The sequence below is a fragment of the Rhinichthys klamathensis genome, unplaced genomic scaffold, assembly GCF_029890125.1.
Source record: "Rhinichthys klamathensis goyatoka isolate OS25496 unplaced genomic scaffold, OSU_Roscu_1.1 h1tg000133l_1, whole genome shotgun sequence".
Lineage (NCBI taxonomy): Eukaryota > Metazoa > Chordata > Actinopteri > Cypriniformes > Leuciscidae > Rhinichthys > Rhinichthys klamathensis.
The window spans coordinates 4,091,792-4,114,403 of record NW_026606668.1 but is presented as its reverse complement, the minus strand read 5'-3'; the positions used below and the strand labels follow the sequence as shown (position 1 = coordinate 4,114,403).

The 22,612-nt window shown below is 36.1% G+C and overlaps 1 protein-coding gene across 4 annotated transcripts in view; it reads left to right on the top strand.

Annotated features, from left to right (window-relative positions):
- The window catches only part of gria2a (glutamate receptor, ionotropic, AMPA 2a), a 41,868-nt gene extending 19,256 nt beyond the window's left edge, over positions 1 to 22,612 (top strand). Inside the window, exons 3-16 of one of the 4 annotated variants that reach the window (XM_056256914.1) lie at positions 4,579 to 4,818; positions 6,730 to 6,926; positions 7,080 to 7,133; positions 7,753 to 7,911; positions 8,970 to 9,137; positions 9,224 to 9,328; positions 10,967 to 11,074; positions 11,156 to 11,362; positions 12,793 to 13,160; positions 13,762 to 13,960; positions 14,786 to 15,033; positions 17,462 to 17,576; positions 18,541 to 18,675; positions 20,549 to 22,612. In XM_056256914.1, the coding sequence (XP_056112889.1) occupies positions 4,579 to 4,818; positions 6,730 to 6,926; positions 7,080 to 7,133; positions 7,753 to 7,911; positions 8,970 to 9,137; positions 9,224 to 9,328; positions 10,967 to 11,074; positions 11,156 to 11,362; positions 12,793 to 13,160; positions 13,762 to 13,960; positions 14,786 to 15,033; positions 17,462 to 17,576; positions 18,541 to 18,675; positions 20,549 to 20,713 (2,468 nt within the window). In that variant the 3' untranslated portion in view covers positions 20,714 to 22,612. Of the gene's footprint in view, positions 1 to 4,578; positions 4,819 to 6,729; positions 6,927 to 7,079; positions 7,134 to 7,752; positions 7,912 to 8,969; positions 9,138 to 9,223; positions 9,329 to 10,966; positions 11,075 to 11,155; positions 11,363 to 12,792; positions 13,161 to 13,761; positions 13,961 to 14,785; positions 15,034 to 16,903; positions 17,019 to 17,461; positions 17,577 to 18,540; positions 18,791 to 20,548 lie in introns of all 4 variants that reach the window. The other 3 variants (XM_056256913.1, XM_056256916.1, XM_056256915.1) reach the window with 3 other exon arrangements.

The window sequence follows — 22,612 nt, the reverse complement described above, 5'->3', positions numbered from 1 at the left end:
TGAATGAAAGCAGACAGAATATAGGAATGTTCTGGCTTGGGAAATTTTCCCAAATGCTGTAGTATTCAGTAAGTGGTACGATAGAAATTTTATTTATATCATCCCTACACTGAAATGTGTGTGAATGTTCATGAAATATTTGCTCTTAACTTATGAAGAGAGACTTTGAAACTCAAGCAAAGTGCATTTTCTTTCATAAAGTCTCAGTAACACCTGTATATTCAAATAAAAAATGTCAGGGGTAGAGTGATATGTTAATGCCCAGGACTAAATGCAAATGTAGTTGCATCTCTCCCTCATTCAAGGTCACATAAACACCCATGTGTTCTGATTATCACTGATAGACGGATAGGCTGTCTTATCAATCGACTTTAATGTTTGTGCCAATAATAGCTGACAGATCCAATGAGTTGTATAGAGTTTACCCTCTTCTCTTTTATTTGAAAATCCATAATACTTTAAGCAAAAATATTCATTATGTGTATTTTTGCATTAGAACTATATAATACTATATGCTCTTAAGAAAATAGTTCTAAGCATACCAGTTTTTTGGTGCTTTTTGGTGCTAAATAGGCCCTTTTTTATAAGGTTTCTTAAGGAACCATGCTTCGAAAGTTCTATACAAAATCTTAATGGTGTTATAAAAAATAATAATAATAGTTTTTAATAATAGTTTATTATAATTAAACATTCTATACATATATATATATATATATATATATATATATATATATATATATATTGTGGCGAGCAGGACAAGCTCGAGGGACGTGAGAGAGTGGTGCGAGGCCGGTGGCGTGATTAATGATGAACGACACCCGTGAGATGCACCGGTCTCGTATCTTCACAGTCGTCGCTCCTCCTTTATGCCTCCGCTCCTCCGTGAGAGATACGAGACCGGTGCATCTCAAAGGTGTCGTTCATCATTAATCACGCCACCGGCCTCGCACCGTTCTCTCTACAGTATATACTGTATATATAATTTATTCATATTATGCTTTTTACCCCTCTAAATATCTACCTGGTTCTATAATACTTTGTAGACTCTGTTATGGGTTTTCCATTTTTTTAAAATATATAGGCAAGTTTTTCTTTTTATCGACATGAGAAATTGTACCAAAAATGACAGTACTCTAACAAGTTATTAACTGAATAGATTAATAAATGATAATTGACATTGAACATGAATAAACACACAAAACACAAAACAGAAACACAAAGTAAATCTAATCAATGGCAAGTTACAGTGAAATATCTTGACAATCCTCAATGTCTTAATGTCTATTTATTATGTGTATATTTTGGTGTGATTGTATCCTACAGTTAGAATCCTAACTTTGATTAAACTGGAAGAATATGCTGGAAAAACATTGTTTTCTGCTCACGATTCCCAGTATGAATATGGCATACAAATTGCCATACTGAAATTCCCTACTGTACTGACAAGACATTTAGACAGCTAGAGTAATTGACACACAAATGAATCCCCAGTGTACATATGTGTGCGGCCCCGTTCACACACAGGCATATCCCATAAGCCCTGATGTGTGGCATTGCCAGCTCAGACACAGCAGCAGGAGCAGCAGGCTCTCTCTACTGTTCTGTGTGACTGCTGATCAAAGTCTCATATTTAGCTTTCTGACTGCATGCAGATTATCTGCAGATCACTCGGTGTGAGCACAGTTTATGAATATGTTTCATAGTTCGATGAGCTCACATACTGTACATATACACATGGAATTACAAATGCAAAATAGGGCATATAGGGCATAAGTGACCTATATATATAATATACACGGGTCTTGTAGAGTCCATGCCTCAGCAGGTCGGTGCTGTTTTAACAGCACACGGAGGACCAGCAGCATATTTGACAGTTGGTCATAATGTTTTGGCTCGTCGGTGTATATAGATGATCATATGTTTTCCCCTTCAGTGGACCTCTAAAATTCAGAACCATAATTACTACCTATAATATTCAGATAAATAGTATTTAAAGTTGTCATGAAACGGAAGTCGCGATAGTGTTCTCTTGAAGTGACTTGTGATGTATATCTGAGTGAAACTGCTTCTCAAACAAGAAGAAAATTAGGATGGGACTTGATTTTGTCCATCAGGAATTGATTGGATAATTTGATTGTTGTGGTTTGCTATTGCTGTGATCTCATGTGAGTGAAGGTTGTCCCACCCTCACACCAATAAACAAGTCAAAGAGAAGAGAAGAGATGTCGCCGCAAGAGAGAGGGAAAGTTATTTTGATTAAAGATTGTGGGAGAACATAAATTAAAAAAATTATAATAATGATGATGTGCACAATCATTTCTAATGAATAATGTAATATTCCATTAAAAAATAATACATTTTCAAATTTGATTTTATTGGCGTAATTTCATCTTAAAAAGTGGTGTGTGCTTTTTTATGGTGGTGCTGGGTATTTATACATCTCCTTTAAATATTCATGATGAAACCTAAAATTATTGGAACTCCAAATATAAAGCTCCTTTACTATAGGACAACAGAGCAGCAGTGAGTATGTGAAGTTGTCATGGCAAACAGACATTGCAGGACATTCAGGACTGCGCTGAAAAGGTAGCTAGAAGCAAAAAATATAAAGTATAAACATAATTTGTATTAATACTAGGGCATCATCAGAGTTCAGCGTCAGTTCACTGCCATTTGTGTGTTGTTTTTTTGTGTTTTTTTTTATACTAGCACATTTAATGATACCAAAAGCACACCAGAAAAAAAAAATCTTTGAGCTCAGACTGTGTTTTCTGCAATATATAACACAATTTAAAGCAATTAAAATGTTCACAGCCAAGCAATCCTCCTTGCCATTAAAAATATTAAAATGTAGCAGTCATTGGGAAAAATATTCCAAAAGCTGCACATCTATTATATTATATACCTTAAATTCATATAATTTTTTACTTCTGGATAAGGATTTCATGCAATTTGTGTGCGTAACTCTGGCATGTATTTTATATATGGCATATATTATTTAATCTAAATGTGTAAATGGAAAGTCTTCTCTTTCTATTCGATCACACAGAGTGCGTACACACAGTCCAGAGTGTGCAGGTGCTGTGTGTACATACTTAAGCCATTTATTTTTTAGAAATCACTATATGTGTGTGACAAGGTTTATAGATCATCAGGGCTGTCTGGTCAGTGCAAAAGTATTTTGTGTTACATATGAATTTTTTATTAAAAATGACGAATTGCTTTTTCATTGCGTTGTAAGCCTTCCACATTCTATTTTTCCAATGGCTTTCAAAATGTGGTGGGTACAAATTCAACTTCAAAATCAGCAAAAAGTGGTCAGGACATGTCCCACTTGCTAATGACGCAGATGGTATTAAATGACTAATTGTACAATTGTACATTATTGTGCTTATATTAAAGATGCATCATCTTGAGCATATAATTGTGCATATACTCAAGATGCATCACCATAGGTTTTGTCATTGATGTTAAACGCCATTGGCTGATAAAATCTGACTGTAGAGAATCATCTTTGTCTAAAAGGTTTTTTACAGAGAGTATTCTTGTTACCAAGATCAATTGGACCTTTAATTGTTTTTGTTCCATTTTTTGTATAGATATTGAAGACATGTCTAAATTTCAGGTCTTTATGTTGTTCACAATGCTGACACATTTGTGGTGCTGTGTATGATCTTGTTATGTTTGAGATACAGTAGCTTGTTTTTATCAGAAATATCTGAATAGTGTATCTGAACTAGATTAATGTATGCTTAGGTCAGTTCAGGGTTTAATTTTGATACATTTGTATGTGCCAGGTTTATTTTGTTTTCTTTAACTACTAGATCAACTGTATTTCTTCAACATTAAGTATACAGCAGGCTTTTGTGTAGTCCATCTGTCTGTCCAAGTATACATGACAAAATATGCATTCGAAATATTCTGAAAGTATTTGTGGACAACACTAGAGGTTTTTTTTCTGATTAACATGTATGCTGGATGAATCACAATATATACTATAGGTCTATTAGTACGACTTTCCTAAAAAGATACTGGCACGATTCCAGTTGGACTAAAAAGATGACATGACGTGTTAAAAAAATGAATTATTTATTTAGTCCTTCAGAACCTTCAAAGTGCAAGTAAACACACTTAATTCTCCAATTGATTTCTGTCTTATTGGTTGTACTTGCAGTGTAGATCATTTAGTGGCTTCTGTCAAAATGTAATATCAACTAAAGACTAAATACTTCAGGTTGTTGGCAGTTAGTGTGTATATCATGTTTGCATAGATTTATTGTGCTTAAAAAGCCCGGCTGGCCCGAGTGGGCATCATTTGTATCTAATCCATTTCTTTCTCTTCAATGCTCAGTCACACATTCCCAGATCAGATAAGATTAAGCTCAATACTCTCAGACTAGTACAGTATATAATCCATTAGAACTACAGGCACTCTATAGTCCCCTTCCTATGATGTTAAGAATAAGAGAACTGTACTGAGAGAATTGTGGTATTGGTTTCCACGTGTCTCGTTGTTTATTTTGAACGGTGTTGTTAATATTTGTGGCTGTTACGTTTTTTCTTCTTCTTTTTTTTCAGTTTGCTCACAGTTTTCCAGAGGAGTATATGCCATCTTTGGCTTCTACGACAAGAAGTCGGTGAACACCATCACGTCGTTCTGCGAGACGCTGCATGTGTCCTTCATCACGCCCAGTTTTCCAGCTGACGGACTCAACCAGTTTGTTCTGCAGATGAGGCCTGATATCAAAGGCCCTCTCATCAGCCTAGTGGAGTATTACAAGTGGGAGAAGTTTGCCTATCTGTATGACAGCGACAGAGGTAAACACTCTCTCTCTTTCGAGAAATGCATGCATTCTTTATCTTTTTTCTCAGGCAAGGTCTTTCAGTGCTGCTTGCACACACGCATCAACACACATGCACTAGAGAATTTAATCAATAGTCCTATTACTTTGTGGTGAAACGCCTCTTGGAGAAAGAGCATGTGAGTTGGGAGTGCTTACAGATAAGCACATTACAGTCTCTCTCTCCCACTCTTTTTCATTCACTCACTCACTGGTTTTTGCTTTATTCATACCGGTTTTCTGTCATTTATTTTTATTTATTTTCATTTATACTTTTTTTTGCAGGCTTTGTCAGTCATCGCCAATCAGATAATATTGTATAATACGTGTAATGTAGTGTTATGGGAAATCTGAAAAAAAAAAAAAAATAGATAACGCAAAAATAGAATCCAAGCAATTTTCACGTTTATCTTGTCACTTCTCCCACCCTCAGCTGATTAAGACACAATGTTTGGTTGTTGTTGTTTTTTTTGCATTATTGCATTCGCCACTGGGCAACATATTTAGTATTCACAATTAAGTAACATTGTCAATTCTCTAATTTGAATGCATTTTTTTTTATTCGCTGTTTTTTTTTATTTAGCTAATTTTCCTGAAGATTAGCTTATTACATTTCCTGAAGACTATAGTTTCCCTAATCCTTTCTTCTCTGATGAGAGTGCCAGTGTTTCCAATGTCAAGTCAAGTCACCTTTATTTATATAGCGCTTTTAACAATACAGATTATTTCAAAGCAGCTTTACAGTGATAATTGGAAATTAATGCAAAGAAAGATTGTTTTGGACAGCAACTCTAGAAGAAAGCCATTTTCCTGCTTAAGTAATGTGTTCATTTCAGTGAATTGATGTAAAGGTGTGTTTACGAATGTCTGCGTGTGGCATTTTTTTATATTTCAAATTGTTTCAGAAATTATTTGACCAATAAATCTCCATAATTATTCGAGTTGTTACAGGAATCCAGCTGAAATCTAGCTTTTTTTACTGGATAAAGCCCTTTTCAATATTATTTATATTGCACTCATAAAGGGGAAAGCAAGAAAAACTTATATTCACTATAAAAATGACCATGACTTTTCCAGGCCTGGAAATCACAAATTTAAAATGTTCAGATATGTTAAGGTTTCTAGATAAGTTACAACTACAGTCTGTTTGGTTGAAATGATGGTTCTTCTGACTGGAAAAAAATATATCTCTTTTAAATAATTTCTGAGAAATACATACATGTTTCTATGTAACAAGTATTGTAAAAAGGCTAACAAATATTGCATAACGTATAGTCTTGGACATATTCTGTGAGCTCTTACCCACATTTTTTTGGCAGTGTCAGAATTTCTGTCATTGCGACTATGTTGGCTGAATGTTTTCACCGTTGACTAGAGTGTCCGTTATATGCTGCATCTCTGGTTTGAGGCAGCGAAATAAATCTCTCCCCCAAGACCTAGATATGAAATCAACCGAGAGAGATAGAGAGAGGGAGAGGGGGAGAGATGTGCAGAAAGGAGGGAAGCTTAAGAGAAGAGGAGTACGAAAGGGCAAATGACCAAAAGAGAGAATGTTGTAATAAAGAGAGCGAGGAGGAGAAATGATAAATGAAGGAGAAAAGGCGTCTCAAGGGACACTCTAGTCCAATAAAAATACCTGATATCAAGGTCTTTGGGTGTGATTTGGAGTGGTGGTTGATTAAAGTAGAACAGTGGTTTAAACAGAGAGCAGCCGTAATTGAGATTGAATCTCATTTAAAAAGACACAGTGAAACTAATAGACGTGGGGTTTTAAAGCAATTACACTTTAGAAAGGTAATTAAAGCTTGAGCAGATTGATGACAAACTTTATGAAGACATTTGATTTGAAGCACTCACATGCTCACATGCTGTGCATCTCTCTATGTAGGTCTGTCAACCCTGCAGGCAGTGCTGGACACAGCAGCAGAGAGGAAATGGCAGGTAACAGCCATAAACGTTGGAAACCTGAAGGATGAGTGGAAAGACGAGGCATATCGCTCCCTTTTTCAGGACCTGGAGAACAAGAAAGAGCGGAGAGTCATCCTAGACTGTGAACAGGACAAAGTCAAGGACATTATGGAGCAGGTGAACGGCGTACTAAAAACACTTTACAATATACGTGTAAGGTCAGAAATGTAGTTAAAGAATGATGTATTGCGTACACCTTTAACATTCATTATGTGACTCTTTAATTAAATTGCTCTTGTGAACGACATTTTTTTGCCTGCTTCCCCTCAGGTCATTACGATCGGTCGACATGTGAAAGGATATCATTACATCATTGCAAATTTTGTAAGTTGTCAAGCATATATATATATTTATTGCTGTCAGTTAAAGAAATTGAATCTTAAATTTAGTTAAAGAAATGTCTTCATTTACTCACCATCTACCTCTGAAAAAGGTTCTCTCACAGTTATGAAACGTTCTTCCAATAATGTTAATAAAACGTTTGCTCAAAGTTATCTGGTCTTTAATAATGTTCTCAAAACATTAAGCACATGTGCACATTCATTAGCACAAAAACATTGTTTATATAACTTCCGAAACGTTTAGTTGGATGTTCGTCTAACATTTTTTTAAATGTTACTACTTGTTTGTTGAACATTAAAAAGTAACGTTCCCAAAATGTTTGCAGGATGATAAAATGAAATGTTCCCTTAATAATTGCATAACCACAAAAACGGGACATTTTGACCAATCAGAAAACATTCAGAAATAAAATTGTCATCACTGCAAACATTAGCAAAACATTCATATTTTTGTTAGCTGGCATATGACATTCATCGGAGTGTATGTGTTTTGTGTGAGGGAATGAGTGAGTTAGCATTTTTGTTTGTGAAACTAACAATAGAATAGCGTGTATAACTCGAATTATGTTATTAGAAAGTGTGTCTGTGTGTGTGTTTTTCAGGGCTTTGTGGATGGAGATTTGTCCAAGATTCAGTATGGAGGAGCGAATGTATCTGGATTCCAGATAGTGGATTTTGATGACCCGCTTGTTGCCAAATTTGACCAGCGCTGGGAAGCACTGGAAGAGAAGGAGTACCCTGGAGCAGATAGCAGAATCAGGGTGAAGGAGTGCAAATATTTAAATTATGCTGCAATAAAAATGCGGCTCACAGCATTTTTGAACGTAGTCAACATCACACCTCTATTTGTTATGAATGTTATATTATCTATCATAATGGCTCAGATATACTCACGGCGAAGTACTCGGCACTCCAGTAAAGTCGCGTCATGTTTATTTATGTAGAAATTTTTTACAATAGATTCTTTAGAATCAAGCAGCTTTACAGTATTAAACATGAAAAACCAGTGGCAGTGTCTCTTTCAATTAGAATTATAACTTTAATTTCTACTATAAATAGGCTCTCCAGTTCATTCATGTTTTTACTTGCGGACGTCTGACCTCGACTGACTAAACAGAAGAAATGAACCGGGGAAGATTTCCACGTCAAAGAAGGCGGAGCCTCAGAGCGCACCCACCTATTATGTAATCACCACTGACCAATAGAGTGGTGCCTGTATGACGTCAGAACCCGGAAGTCTAATTCGCAGCTGGTTCATTCGCGGTTTTTTCCTATGGGTTTTTTTCGATATATGTGTAAAATAAGGACTGTAGTAAACATAACTTGACGATATTTTTTTTTCTACAACGTAAATTCCACACACCCATAGCAGAAACGTGAATTTTGAAGCAGTTATGTTCATTTTTGAAAACGTACATTTTTAATAAGTAACTAGATAAGACAGCTTGTGTGGTGTGAGTGTGTGCAGTTTACGTTGTAGAACAAAACGTCAAAGTATCATCTGTTTATCTCTGGCTTTATTTTACTCATAAATAAAATAAAAAAAGGAAAATTAGACTACGGGGTTCTCACGTCATACCTGCACCACTCTATGGTAGTTCGAAGATGTTTACCAGCTAAGGCGAACCGGGAAATTCTCTTTGGCAAGCTGGATCTCCCACACGAACTCTAAACGAACTTCGCTTTGGCTTGATTTTGTTAAAAATGACATCACACCACTTCGTTCTATGATTTCGCTTGAAGTATATCAGGGCCTTTAAACACCAAAAGAGACTTGTGGAATACATTTTTATGGTCTTCATATTTCTTTACCTTGCAGTACACTTCCGCTCTCACATATGATGCTGTGCAAGTAATGACAGAGGCATTCCGCTTTCTGCATAAACAAAGGATTGATATCAGTCGCCGTGGCAACAACGGAGACTGCCTGGCCAATCCTGCGGTGCCGTGGGCTCAAGGGGTGGAGATAGAGCGTGCTCTCAAACAGGTCCGCCCTTCCAACACATCACCAATGCCTGTTGTCTGTGTATGAGAACTTTACGTCTTTGAACATTTGTGCGTGTGTTTGCTCAGGTGCGTGTGGATGGATTAACAGGGAATATTCAATTCGATCAGTACGGCAGAAGAGTGAATTACACAGTCAATGTCATGGAGCTGAAAAACAGTGGCCCTGTGAAGGTAACACAGACTGGAACTAAATCTCTGCTTTTTTCATGATCTTGATTATTTCTAGTAATGGGAATTTGAAGAATTCTTACCAGAGATTCTGATTTCAATAGCATTTAATGATACCAAATAATGATTCCTGCACCGCCGCTCTACAATAAGTTCTAATATTGCTGGTCCTAATAATTATATAATGAAAATAAAAAAAATAAACTTATACTAAATAAATAAATAATATAATAAATAAAAAAGCAATACTCGTTGATAGCATATTTGGTAACACTTTACAATAAGGTTCATTAGTTAACATTAGTTAACTACATTAGTTAACATGAACTAATGATGAACTGCACTTCTACAGCAGTTATTAATCTTTGTTAATGTTAATGTTTACTAATTCATTATTAAAATCAAAAGTTCTATTAGTTAACATTAACATTAGTTAATGCACTGTGAACTAACATGAACAAACAATGAACAGCTGGATTTTTATTAAATAACGTTAAGAAATATTAATAAATACACTAACAAATGTATTTCTCATTGTTAGTTCATGTTAGTTAATACATTAACTAATGTTAACAAATGAACCTTATTGTAAAGTGTTAACGCATATTTTAGTGTTTTTTGTTTGTTTTTCAAACTACCATCTTTATCTGTATCTTTACCTACACACTACCAATCGAAGGTTTGGAGTCAGCAAGTTTTTGTTTGTTACTTAAGAAAATGATTCAGCAAGGTCACATTTAATTGATCAGAAATGACAGTAAAGATTTTCATAAATCATAAGCCATTGAAGACTGGTAATAATGGATGTTGAAAATTCCGCTTTGCCTCAGAGGAATTAAAGTAATTACAATTTAAAATGTATTAAAATTTAAATTGTTATAATAATTCACAATATTACTGTTTTCTTTCTGTATTTTAATCAAATAAATGCAGCCTTGTGAGCATAAGAGACTTCTTTCAACAAAAAAAAACTTTTGCTGACTTCTGCAGAACGGGTTAAGCCTGTTAAACCAATTTGAAAGTACGACACTTTCATTGGTTGCTGAAAACATTGGCCTAATAAAAATATGCTTTCTTAAAATACTGAATACATTAGGGGTGAAGGGTATGTGGAATTTTAGGAAAGATGGGAAAGATTTAGAAAATTATTCTTTAGCCTTTGTGATACATTATAAGAACTGGTTAATAAAAGTACTTATTAAACCAGATCACACTGATTGTGAGGATGGGGCCAAAACAATATAAAGGTGTGTTGACAATGTATGGTCTTTGTCTTATTTAACTGCAAACAGTCTTTCTATTTCATCACATTCAAGTCAGACAGCCCAGTTCAAACATAATTTTTTTTTTTTTTTGGCACTGTTGATTCAGTCGGGCCACAGCACCACCACTGAATAGCGATGTAGGAAACACTGTCAGAATATTTTAGTACAGTGTTCTGTCCACATTTGCATAAAAAATACAGACATTAAAGAGCCACTAACGGTGCCCTATATCCAAAACGAAAGCAAAAGAACAGTTCTGAATAAGGTTCTTGATTCCTAACCTTAACTCTTAGCACCTGGTAAACATTTGATTATTTGCGTTTTGTATTTTCAACAAAAGCGCACTTTCTGTTTCATGAGTGTGTACTTTTCTCAGATTGGTTACTGGAATGAGATGGACAAAATGGCAGTGACGAAATCTGACCTTTTCCCTAACGACACCATGGGAATGGAGAATAAAACTGTGGTTGTGACAACAATCCTGGTAAGAGATATTCCATATCAAGAGCAATTGAAATCACTTACATTTTGTAAATGTGTCAATATATTTCTCTGCATATTGTAGGAGGCACCATATGTAATGCTGAAAAAGAATGCAGAGTTATTCACCGATAATGAACGTTATGAAGGATACTGTGTGGACCTGGCTGCCGAGATTGCTAAGCATTGTGGGTTTAAGTATCAGCTGAGGATTGTAGCAGATGGAAAGTATGGCGCACGAGATGCTGAGACCAAGATCTGGAATGGCATGGTTGGGGAACTGGTGTATGGGGTGAGTAAAGCATACACTCACTCACACGAGTGCACTATTGAGAAACAGTGAACAACAGCTCCAGGAAAATGTTATTTTCATCATACACTAAAGGTCAAAATATATATATATATATTTTTTTTTAAAGCAGTCTCTTCTGGATTTGCTTACCAAGGCTGCATTTATTTAATCACAAATACAGTAAAACAGTAATATTGTAAAAAATTATTAGAATTACATTTTTCTATTTTTCCATATTTTAAAATGTGATTTATTCCTGTGATGCAAAGCTGAATTTTCAGCATCATTACTCCTGTCTTCAGTGTAACATGACGCATTAAAACATGTGTCACACCTTCAGAAATCATTCTAATATGCTGATTTGCTGCTCAAGAAACAGTTTTTTATCATTATCAATGTTGAAAACAGTTGTGCTGCCTAATATTTTTGTGTAAACCGTTTTATACTACCATTCAAAAGTTTGGGGAAAGTAATATAAAAAAAAAAAAAAAAAACTTTTATTTAGCAAGGATGCATAAAATTAGTCAAAATTGACCGTAAAGACATTTATAATGTTACCAAGAATTTCTGTTTCAAATAAATAATATTCGTTAAACTTTGTATTCCTCAAAGAAGCCTGGAAAAAAATGTATCACAGTTTTAAGCAACAAAAACTTTTTTTTTTTAAACATTGATCATAATAACAACCATTATTAATAACAGAAACACAAATTCTTCAGATGTCTAAAGGACACTGTGATACTGAAGCCTGGAGTAATGGCTACTGAATAATCAGCTTTAACATCACAGGAATAAATTAAATTTCAAAACATTTTAAAATAGGAAACAGTTATATAATAATATTTCACGATATTACTGCTTTTACTGTATTTTTTATCAAATGGTGAGTCTTCTTTCAAAATAAAATCTTAAAGTCCCCCTGTAGTCAATCATTTTATCCCTTAAAGCTTATCTTTGATCACCAAAATAATATATTTAAGCGTTTTTTCCTTAAATTTTCTTTCATGCCTTAAAATAGTTTGAATGTAACTCTACACCCTTTTGTCATTTAGTATACGTGGTTCTATGAATATGCAAATTAGCCCCGCCTCCACTCCCTCACACCAGCTCAGATCCACTCATTGAAGTGATTGGTTACAAGGTAGTTTGTGACGTCAGAAACACCGGCGGTTTCAAACCGCGCTTTTGAGACTCTTTGGTTCACTGCAGTTTTAAGGAGAAAATACTCAGCAATGGTGCTGACATGTGAATTTACACATGGTTTGTCTTAAAGCGTATTAAAAACACCACATAGATGTATAAACAATACTAAAAGCTTGATTTTCACCACAGGGGGAATTAATTATTCAAAAATGTTGACCGTTAGTGTACATCTCTTATATGTGTATGTCTCTCATTTACCCAATTCCTCTTCTCTTTACTGTTGACAGAAAGCAGACATAGCTGTAGCTCCTCTCACCATCACTTTGGTCAGAGAGGAGGTGATCGACTTCTCGAAACCTTTCATGAGTCTTGGCATATCCATTATGATCAAGAAACCACAGAAATCCAAGCCTGGTGTCTTCTCTTTCCTGGACCCATTGGCCTACGAGATCTGGATGTGCATTGTATTCGCCTACATTGGAGTCAGCGTTGTACTCTTCCTTGTTAGCCGCTTCAGCCCTTACGAGTGGCACACTGAAGAGTTTGAGGATGGGCAGCTGGGCCCTAGCGAATCTACCAACGAATTTGGCATCTTTAATAGTCTATGGTTTTCTCTGGGCGCTTTTATGCAGCAGGGATGCGATATTTCGCCAAGGTTGGTGCGTGCAGTGAGCGCTAATGCTAGCTGGCTAGCGCGTGGGGTGTGCTTTCGTCTTTGTGCACCAACAGTTTTCCCACCATTGCCGTGGTTTGTGTATGTTCACGCTCCTGCAGTTCTTGCTTTGTATCCATTTCCATTGGAAATAATCTAGATGTTATTTGACTTGTAAAATATCTTATTATTATATGTAAGTTATAGTAACTTCAGTGTTCCATGGGTAAGAAGAAAGAGCTAACACAGGATTAGAAATGTTTAATCGAAGTTGTGGTTTAAAATTTGGTTGAACATTTCTTCTGTGAACATATACTCATCCGGCTGGGAACAGTAAAGTGCACAAGGTCGCCGTTTCCTGCCCTCTTGGAGTGGTACCGTGTTTCGGCTGCATATTCCCCATTTTCTTCAAAGTAAAGGGGTTTCTATCTTTCTTTCTTTCTTTCTTTCTTTCTTTCTTTCTTTCTTTCTTTCTTTCTTTCTTTCGTTCTTTCCTATCTTTCTTTACTTTCTTTCTTTTGAAATATTACAGTAACACCATGCTGGTTCTGCTGGTGGAGCATGTGAGTGTTTGTGTGTGGCTGACTGTGTTTGCTGTGTGTAGGTCCTTGTCTGGCCGTATAGTTGGTGGTGTGTGGTGGTTTTTCACCCTCATCATCATCTCCTCCTACACGGCTAACCTGGCTGCCTTTCTTACTGTGGAGAGGATGGTGTCACCTATCGAGAGTGCCGAAGACCTGGCCAAACAGACCGAGATTGCCTATGGGACATTGGATGCAGGCTCCACCAAAGAATTCTTTAGGGTGAGTGGACCAAAGTTGATTTTACTTCATTTTTAGGGCTGTGGACTGCCTAACTTGCCATGGCTAATGTCATGGGGTGTAACCATCAAGTAAAAAAATACTAACACATTTTCCTTAGACCTTAAATAGACATGAGTGTACAAATAATCATTTTCCAGAACATTTTTAAAATGCTTTTAAAGATTTTTTTTTTTTTTTTTTTTTACAAATCATAATTTTTTGTGTGTGTGTGTGGGTTTGAACTAACCTTTTCATGTCATGAAAAGATCAAATGATATTTTGAGACTTATATACCTTGACGCACAGACACACAAGGGTCAAGAGGGGTTCTGAATGTTTCTGCATTCTGCACAACATGACTTTGGTTTGACAGACAAATGGTTTTCAAATATTTCAAATATTTTAGAATATTTTTTCCTAAGTAATAATAATAAAAGATTTTGCCAATGTACTAAATAAAGTTTTTTTTTTAAATATATTTTTTTATTAAATTTAATTGAATTGGTTTTATATTTGTTGTAACTTTTGACTTTATTGCCCTTAAAAAAAAATAATAATAATTTAGATATCGAATACATGTTCATCTTTGTCTTTTCAAGTCTTTTCAAGTCATTGTATGTAATGCATACAAATACTGAATTGCATTTGAATAATTGTTAAATAAATTACTAGATGAAGGCAAAAAAATAATCACTGATTGACCTATTTTTGATATTCAGATCTAGATTGAGAAAGTTGACATTGCTAACCCTCATTTCCTCACTATCTTGAATCTAAACCTTTTCTTTGTCTCTATTTTTTTGTCTCTGTCTTTACTTTAACCAGAGATCCAAGATTGCTCTCTTTGACAAGATGTGGCAGTACATGAAGAGCGCAGAACCTTCGGTGTTTGTTAAAAACACAGTAGAAGGCGTTTTGCGTGTCCGGAAATCCAAAGGCAAATATGCCTACCTTCTGGAGTCGACTATGAATGAGTACATCGAACAGCGCAAGCCCTGTGACACCATGAAGGTCGGAGGGAACCTTGACTCTAAAGGCTACGGCATCGCTACACCCAAGGGATCTGCTTTAAGGTGGGTGGAGTAGTATAACAATATGGCCCATGTTGTTATAGTATCCCACCTACCCTGATGTAGGCCGGGGGTCCCCTTTTAAAATGAGGTAAACTAGGTAATAGCAGCTGTGAGTGTAGGGATGAGTGGTAATCTAGGCATAAACAGCAGTGTAGAGAGTTACCAAGGAAACTGGAGAGATAGTGAGGGCTTTAGAAAGTCTAGCTGATAGGAGACAAGCAGGTTACCTAGCAACCGGTGCTCTCGAGAAGGATGGCATAGAAAATGGAGTATAATGTAGTGTTGAACAAATCTTACCATAAGCTTAATAACAAGTCAAGTTTTAAGATTTTAATAGGAAGCAAGTGAGGACCAAAATAAAATTGCACAATGAATTGAGATTATATAAAAAATTATTAGGGCTGTCAGATAATTAAAATATATATTTAAAATAATTTTTTGTAGTTAACACGTTAACGCATTCAATTTCTTTTTTGAGAAAAGTAAAAAAGAAGTAGTAAATAATGTAACAATTTTCATGTACTTTATGGACTTAATCTTACATGTGATATTTTATACTTATTGAGCTTGATAACTAACAGTGCAGTAAGCAATTATTTCTTGAAATTCAAGTCATAAAATGTTCCTACTGAAAACGAAAACTGAAAACTACTGAAATCCATTGGCGCGTAATACAAAACCGAAATCCGATTAAAGAGAAATGCTTAAATATTGGAAAAAAATATTGACAAAACCGATTATCGGTTGATCTCTACACTTGAGTCAGGGGAGTGGTGATTAAGCCGAAACACTCTGCCTGTCAATCATTTTGTTCGTTCGGGTTTGCTGATATATGAAAAGTGCGTTAACGGCGTTAAACATTTAATTAATTGCTTGTTACCATTGTAATTTTGACAGCCCTAAACATAATAGATTAGCTCATGTGATTCTTTTCCAGGAATTACCAGGTCTACTCGTGGAGCTCACAGTAGATAAATGAAGAGAAGGTTTCATATGTGACCCCCCCCCCCCCCCCCCCCCCTCCACCAATAGTCAAAAATTTCTGAAGCCTTTTTTTCTCCTGTTTTGCTGATAATCGACTGCCATGTGTTCAATAAAGCAAACATTGGCAAACGGTTGAACTATTTATAGTTATTAACTATATTGCTAATAGCTTTCTACCCCCTCTAAACCAAAGCATAGTGTAATAGTGAAAAACCGGGGACAAGATTTACACTTAGTACCAAAGAGCTAATATGCTAATTTGAGTTCAGTGTAACCCCTTCTACTCATGTTGGCCATTACCATCTGTTTTATTGAATGCATGTCTGTTCTTAATGACTGAAGCAATGCCCTCTTGCAACCAGACTGTTTTGTTATGACAAAAGCTATTATTGATAAGCAGTAATAATCAATGCATGCGTTTGGGCACTTGGATTTTGAATGGTCGCCATAAGCATTACAGAATGTTTAAGCTGATGATTCAGAGGCTGAAAACAGTAACTTGATTATGAATGCATTTGATGATGCACTGTTTGAACTATGCATGCTGTCTTTCTTGATACATCTAACCAGATTTGTTTGCCTCAACGCTTAAATTGTTTTCTGCTAACTGATTTGAGGATATGTATGTGCGGTTGTGTAATAACTGATACTATTGCTGATCCTCCTCTGTTCTAGCCTCCTGCCACAAGAGTTTGAGTTTAAAAAAGAACTCTTAAAGCTCGACCACCTTACATTTTAATGGGTTGTTTAACATGATTTTGATTGGTTGATTGATTGTCTAACCCAATGTTCCATTCATTCTATGCAACTTGTGGGGGGCGTGGCCCGCTGCAGCCCCGCCCCCCCCTCATGCTGTCTGACAAGTATGTTTTATCGTTTGTTTAAGAAACGCGGTAAACCTTGCAGTGCTAAAACTGAACGAGCAGGGGCTTCTGGATAAATTGAAAAACAAATGGTGGTACGACAAAGGAGAGTGCGGCAGCGGAGGCGGGGAGTCAAAGGTCAGACCCGTGCTTGGGACATATGGGTAAAAAATGAAATGAACAAAATGCAAATGAGCAAGAAGCACAACCAGTGGTCCCAGGAAACAAGCCGAGACACCTACTAACTTGTTGATTATTCTATCAATTAGCCAACGAGAGCTTTCAGTAAGACACATCTACACTAAAATAAAATCTAAACTACCTAAAAAAAACACATTCCTAGTGGTAAAACTAAAGCTTGTTGACGGGCGCTGTTTCTGCATCCTGCTCAAGGCGATGAGTCTGTGCACATCTGGCACGGCAAAGCCGCGTTTGCCGACTGCCAAATGGAGCGCAGACTGCCGATCGCCACCACGCTCAGGGCTGAATCATTACCAGCGCTGTTAGCGAGTGCAAATGTTACTGACAATAACATAAAATAACATTGATAATGTTATTTATGTTATTTCCCATACGCGAAGAACGCCAGTAAACCTTGCAGTATTGAAACTCAGTGAGCAAGGCATCTTAGACAAGCTGAAAAACAAATGGTGGTACGATAAGGGAGAATGTGGAGCCAAGGACTCTGGAAGTAAGGTCAGTCACTGCAGGGAGCGTGTGTGTGTGTGTGTGTGTGTGTCTGACAGGGCTAGAATGTGTATGTGTGTGTGCATGAAAACTTGTGAAAACACTGTCTCAGTTTGGGTGATTCAAATCCAAGCATCAACAGACTGAGTGTGTGGGTCTTTGTGTATTCTAGAGGAAAAGAGTATGAGAGCGATACGAAAGGAAGCTTGTACAAAAAAGAATTACAGCCTATGGTAATGTGTGTGTGTGTGTGCGCGTGTGTGTGCGTGTGTGCGCGTGTGTGTCAAAGCAAGTCCCCTACACAGATTTACCACCGCATGAATCAGAGCCTGACCTGTGTATACAATCAATGATGCCTATACAAGCAGGGTGATATAAACACACAGTAATGCATGCAAGAGACACATAGCAAAGTCATATTTTATATGCACTATTTTGCGTACTTGATCCACATTCCCCTCACACACAAACTCATACCTGTATAGGCTCAGAATTTCCTTGTGCTCCTTTGTATTTCTATGTGCTTTATTGACAACTTGTCCTGTTACTTTTTATTTTTTGTTTCTTACACTCTTTCTTTCTCCCTCCTATCTCTCTTTCTCTTTCCCATGCGGTCTCTCCTTCTCCCTCACCAATGCTGTAAATGTTGTTTGTATATTTGCCTTTTACTTCAGCTGTCTTTAATTGCAATTCTGTAGGTGGCGTCTTTTTTCCTTCTTTATGTGCACACACTGCACCGCACTGTCCTGTTGTACTTTTGTAGCCGTCTGTGTATTCTATGTGATTTACTGTTAGACACTCATATACACATTTAATACTGTATTGTTTTTGTAGTCTATTTAGAGCAGTTAACTTTAAATTTATAATGTCATAAAATTAAAAGTCATTAAATATACAGTGATAATCAGTAGTATTGACATACTGTCATCCTTTCTCTCCCTTATTTTTGACCTTTGTCCTTCACCCCTTGCAGGAGAAGACAAGCGCCCTCAGCCTGAGTAACGTTGCGGGCGTCTTCTACATCCTGGTGGGCGGCCTCGGGTTGGCCATGCTGGTCGCTCTGGTGGAGTTCTGCTACAAGTCTCGCGCGGAGGCCAAACGCATGAAGGTTGCCAAGACTCAGGCTCTAAATCCCTCCTCTTCCTCGCAGAATTCTCAGAATTTTGCTACTTATAAGGAAGGGTACAACGTTTATGGGCTGGAGAGTGTTAAGATCTAGTGGGGTAGGAATGGCAGAGGTTATATTTTTGTCGTTTGTTCACTGTTTTTTTTTTTTTTGTCATTTTTTTATCGTATGCCAAGCGCTTCATCGCCACTACACGAATCTCTAGGCATCACACTGGCACGCATTTGTCAAAGATTTAAAGGGGTCATATCATAGTTTTCAAATCCCTATTTCTTTGTTTTTCCCTGAGGTCCACTGGAAAGATTTAATTTTAGGCAGTAATTTTGTTGTACGCAAGTTTTCCTCTTAAGCCGCCTTTCCATTGCACATGACAAACGACAGCCGGTGGACCGGAAGTCATTCATTTGCTATGGGGAGTCGCACAGGGGCTGCGTGGGGTGCCGACCATCTGCGATTTTTGAGGTCCGATTTGAGCTTTGGATGCGTTAAAAAATGTGAACTTGAGCAACTACACCGTATGCGACATGCCGACCAGATGTGATGTATCACTCTTTCCCAACACTGGGATCCTTTGGAAGTATCATCAGTTAACTGGCATGATAGCATCTTCCTCCTCTTTATTACTTCACTGCAACATGCAGATCAAGTTTCAAAACACAGAACAGGCATCACTGAAGTGTAAATATGGGCAGTCATGTCTTAATTTATACATTTAGTTTACATCAGAAATACTATTTTGGAAATCATTTTAGCATCTTACTTTCAGTAGATGGTCTTGTTGGACTAAGGAGGGAGTTTTCTGTTTTGAAACATCACATAGTATATCAAACTACACTACAAGATTTTTTTTTATTATTATTATTTTTTTATTTTTTTATTTTGCTTATTGAGGCAGTTATTACTTACAAAAAATACATAAAAAGAGTAATATTGTGAAATATTATTCAAATTTAAAAAAATAAATAATTTTCATTTTAATATATTTTAAAATGTAATTTATTCCTGTGACGGCAAAGCTGAATTTTCAGCAGCCATTAGTCTGCGGTGACACATGATCCTTCAGAAATTATTTGAATATGCTGATTTGGTGCTTAAAGAAACATTTCTTCTTATTATCAATGTTGAAAACAGTTATGCTGCTTGTCTTTACTGTCACTTTTGGTCAGTTTAATGCATCCTTTCTGACTAAAAATATTGATTTCTTTAAAACAAAAAAAATCTTACTGACACCAAACTATTAAACAGTAGTGTATATCAAAAGATAAAGGAAAATTAGACTTTTCATGATATGACCTCTTTAAAAAACAGTATCACACAAGCAATTGTTTGACAGCACAGTTTTGATATGGTGCCTAAAAGCACGTTACGTGATTAAGATTGAAGATTAAAGAAACATTGTAAAGGTGGACAAGGGGTAAACAGAGGGAGGGTAAAATGGATTGAAGGAAAAGATGGAGGGTTCCTTTTTTTATATGCAAAAAAAAAAACCCACACACATATATATATATATATATTAGCTCATTTCGTTCAGCAGGAGTGACATCATTTTCCGTTTGTTTATCATCATTGACGCTTGTGATTGTTTGTGAATTGGCTGCGCCGCTTGCTTTTGATATAAAGCTCCGCCATCTTAGTGCGAGACCCATTAGCTGTCAGTCATTCTCCACCCCATCTGCTCCTCATAAACATCTAGTTTATATAATATATATAAAATAAAAATCTGTATTTCATATAAGATGCACTGTATAACGTTAATGAATGTTTATTTGTTTTCTTTTTCTCTCATGTGTGTGCATTTGGGTGTGAATCTGTGTATTTATATATTCTGTTTGTGTGGGTGTGTGTTTGGTAACAGATGATGTTCACAGATGCTATGCGCAGTAAGGCCAGGTTGTCTATAACGGGCAGTACAGGGGAGAATGGGCGAGTGCTGACTCCAGACTTCTCTAAAGCCGTCCATGCTGTGCCGTACCTGAGACCTGGCATGGCAATGCCTCTGAGTGTGAGCGAGATGTCCTGAGTGCCTTACATACACACACACACACACACACACAAACACACACACACACTGGTGCAAGCATGCTGTACCCCCACTTTCATACAAATCAAACACACGTGTACATATTCTTACACACATAGACACTACATACATATATATATATATATATATATATGATAATAGTTAATTATTCCATATACAATGAATCACACACATGATGTCAGATCCATACATGCATAGTAACACTTTAACACATGTTTACTGTTCAGTGCAGTCATATTTTGACCAATGGTCATGTGTACAACTAACATTTGCAAAAACATGCTGACAAGACAAATAAAAAAGGTATACAGGCACATTGCTGTGTGTACATATGCAGACAACTTCACAAACCTTCTGTAGCCACACTTCTATAAAGTTTCTTGTTGTGCATATTTTACATAACTGCATTTCCAAGTTCTCGTTTTGTCACACACTTGCATACGCACATAAAATATGACCTCATTTTGCTCATATATTCACTCACACAAACACACTTGCCCTATTGCTTCATTTTTCATCTACGTTTTTCACATTGTAAGTGATTTCATTGCAATGCTGCACTAAGGAGCGTTACACATTGAAAATAATTCCTATGGGAAAAGCTCGACACCTGTTTCCATAGCAACATGTTTTTGGAATCTCTGATTCTTAAGAACTCAAGCACACGAAACATCTGCATCAAATGTGATTTTGTTTACTCAATCTACATGATATATTAAAAATGTTTGAAGAATCATTTCTTATTATATGAGATATGTATAATAAATTATGTATATAAGTACACTTTTGTTTATTAGATGTTAATGTTACCATGCAAATGCTTGACTTAAAGAAAAAACAAAATGATTTGAGTAGTTTTGTTTCTCCTCCTCACTGGTTTGATTTCTTGTGATGTTAATTTTTTGGATCACTGTGTTCGGATCCGGTTTTCTTGCCTATGGACAATGCAAGCAGTAGTTTTATAATTGTCTTTTAATTAAAAAAAAGAAGAAAAACTTTAAATAATATTTTACCTTCTGCATTTCACCATTTAGATGATATATTGAAATTGTTATATTAAGATGGATCTGCATATGAATATACGAACTTCATAATATATTACGATATCCCAAAATGCCAAATATTGCAGTGTGCCAAAATATGTCAAGGCATTTCAGATGCATTTATTAATATTGTCTCTTTATGGGGAAATGTAAAGACTGAAAATTAGCACCCTTTACTCAAGGGTTTGTTATTTATGTCACTGGCTTTTTTTGTTTTGTTTTGTTTTGTTTTTCATATCAAATGCGTTGTATTTTAATAAGGTGCACTACGATATGCAGTTTTAACTGTGAAAAGCATGACAACCTTTAGTTATGTTTGTTTTTATAAAAACAATGATTAAGTATATCACTGATATTAGTTAACTAGGTATTTAATTTTCGTAGTCCAGTTATGACCTGAAGACTAAGAGATTGGAGAGGATTACAGATAGTTATATTGATAATTATATTGATAAAGTATAAGCCAATCACCCTTTTCTATGCCATGCTGTGTGGAACTGAAATCTTGTTCATTAGTTTTATATGTATATGTACTGTACATGTAAATAGAAACCATTCATGTGTAAAACTTAAAATCTTGGATGATACACAAATTCACACAGACGCACACATAGAGGATTGCTCATATTGTGCATTTTGGGAGTACGCTTGGTAACCTATGAGCGAAGTACCAAGCTCTCTCATACAGTCACACAAATGGACTCATCACTAGCATCATTTCAGTTGGAAAGTCTGTCATGGGATGAAATGGAGGACATTTTTCTAAATGGAATGTGGACTGATTGCTTTATTTTTTGGAATCTTTTGGAATAAACAGAGACTGAGAATCCTCTGA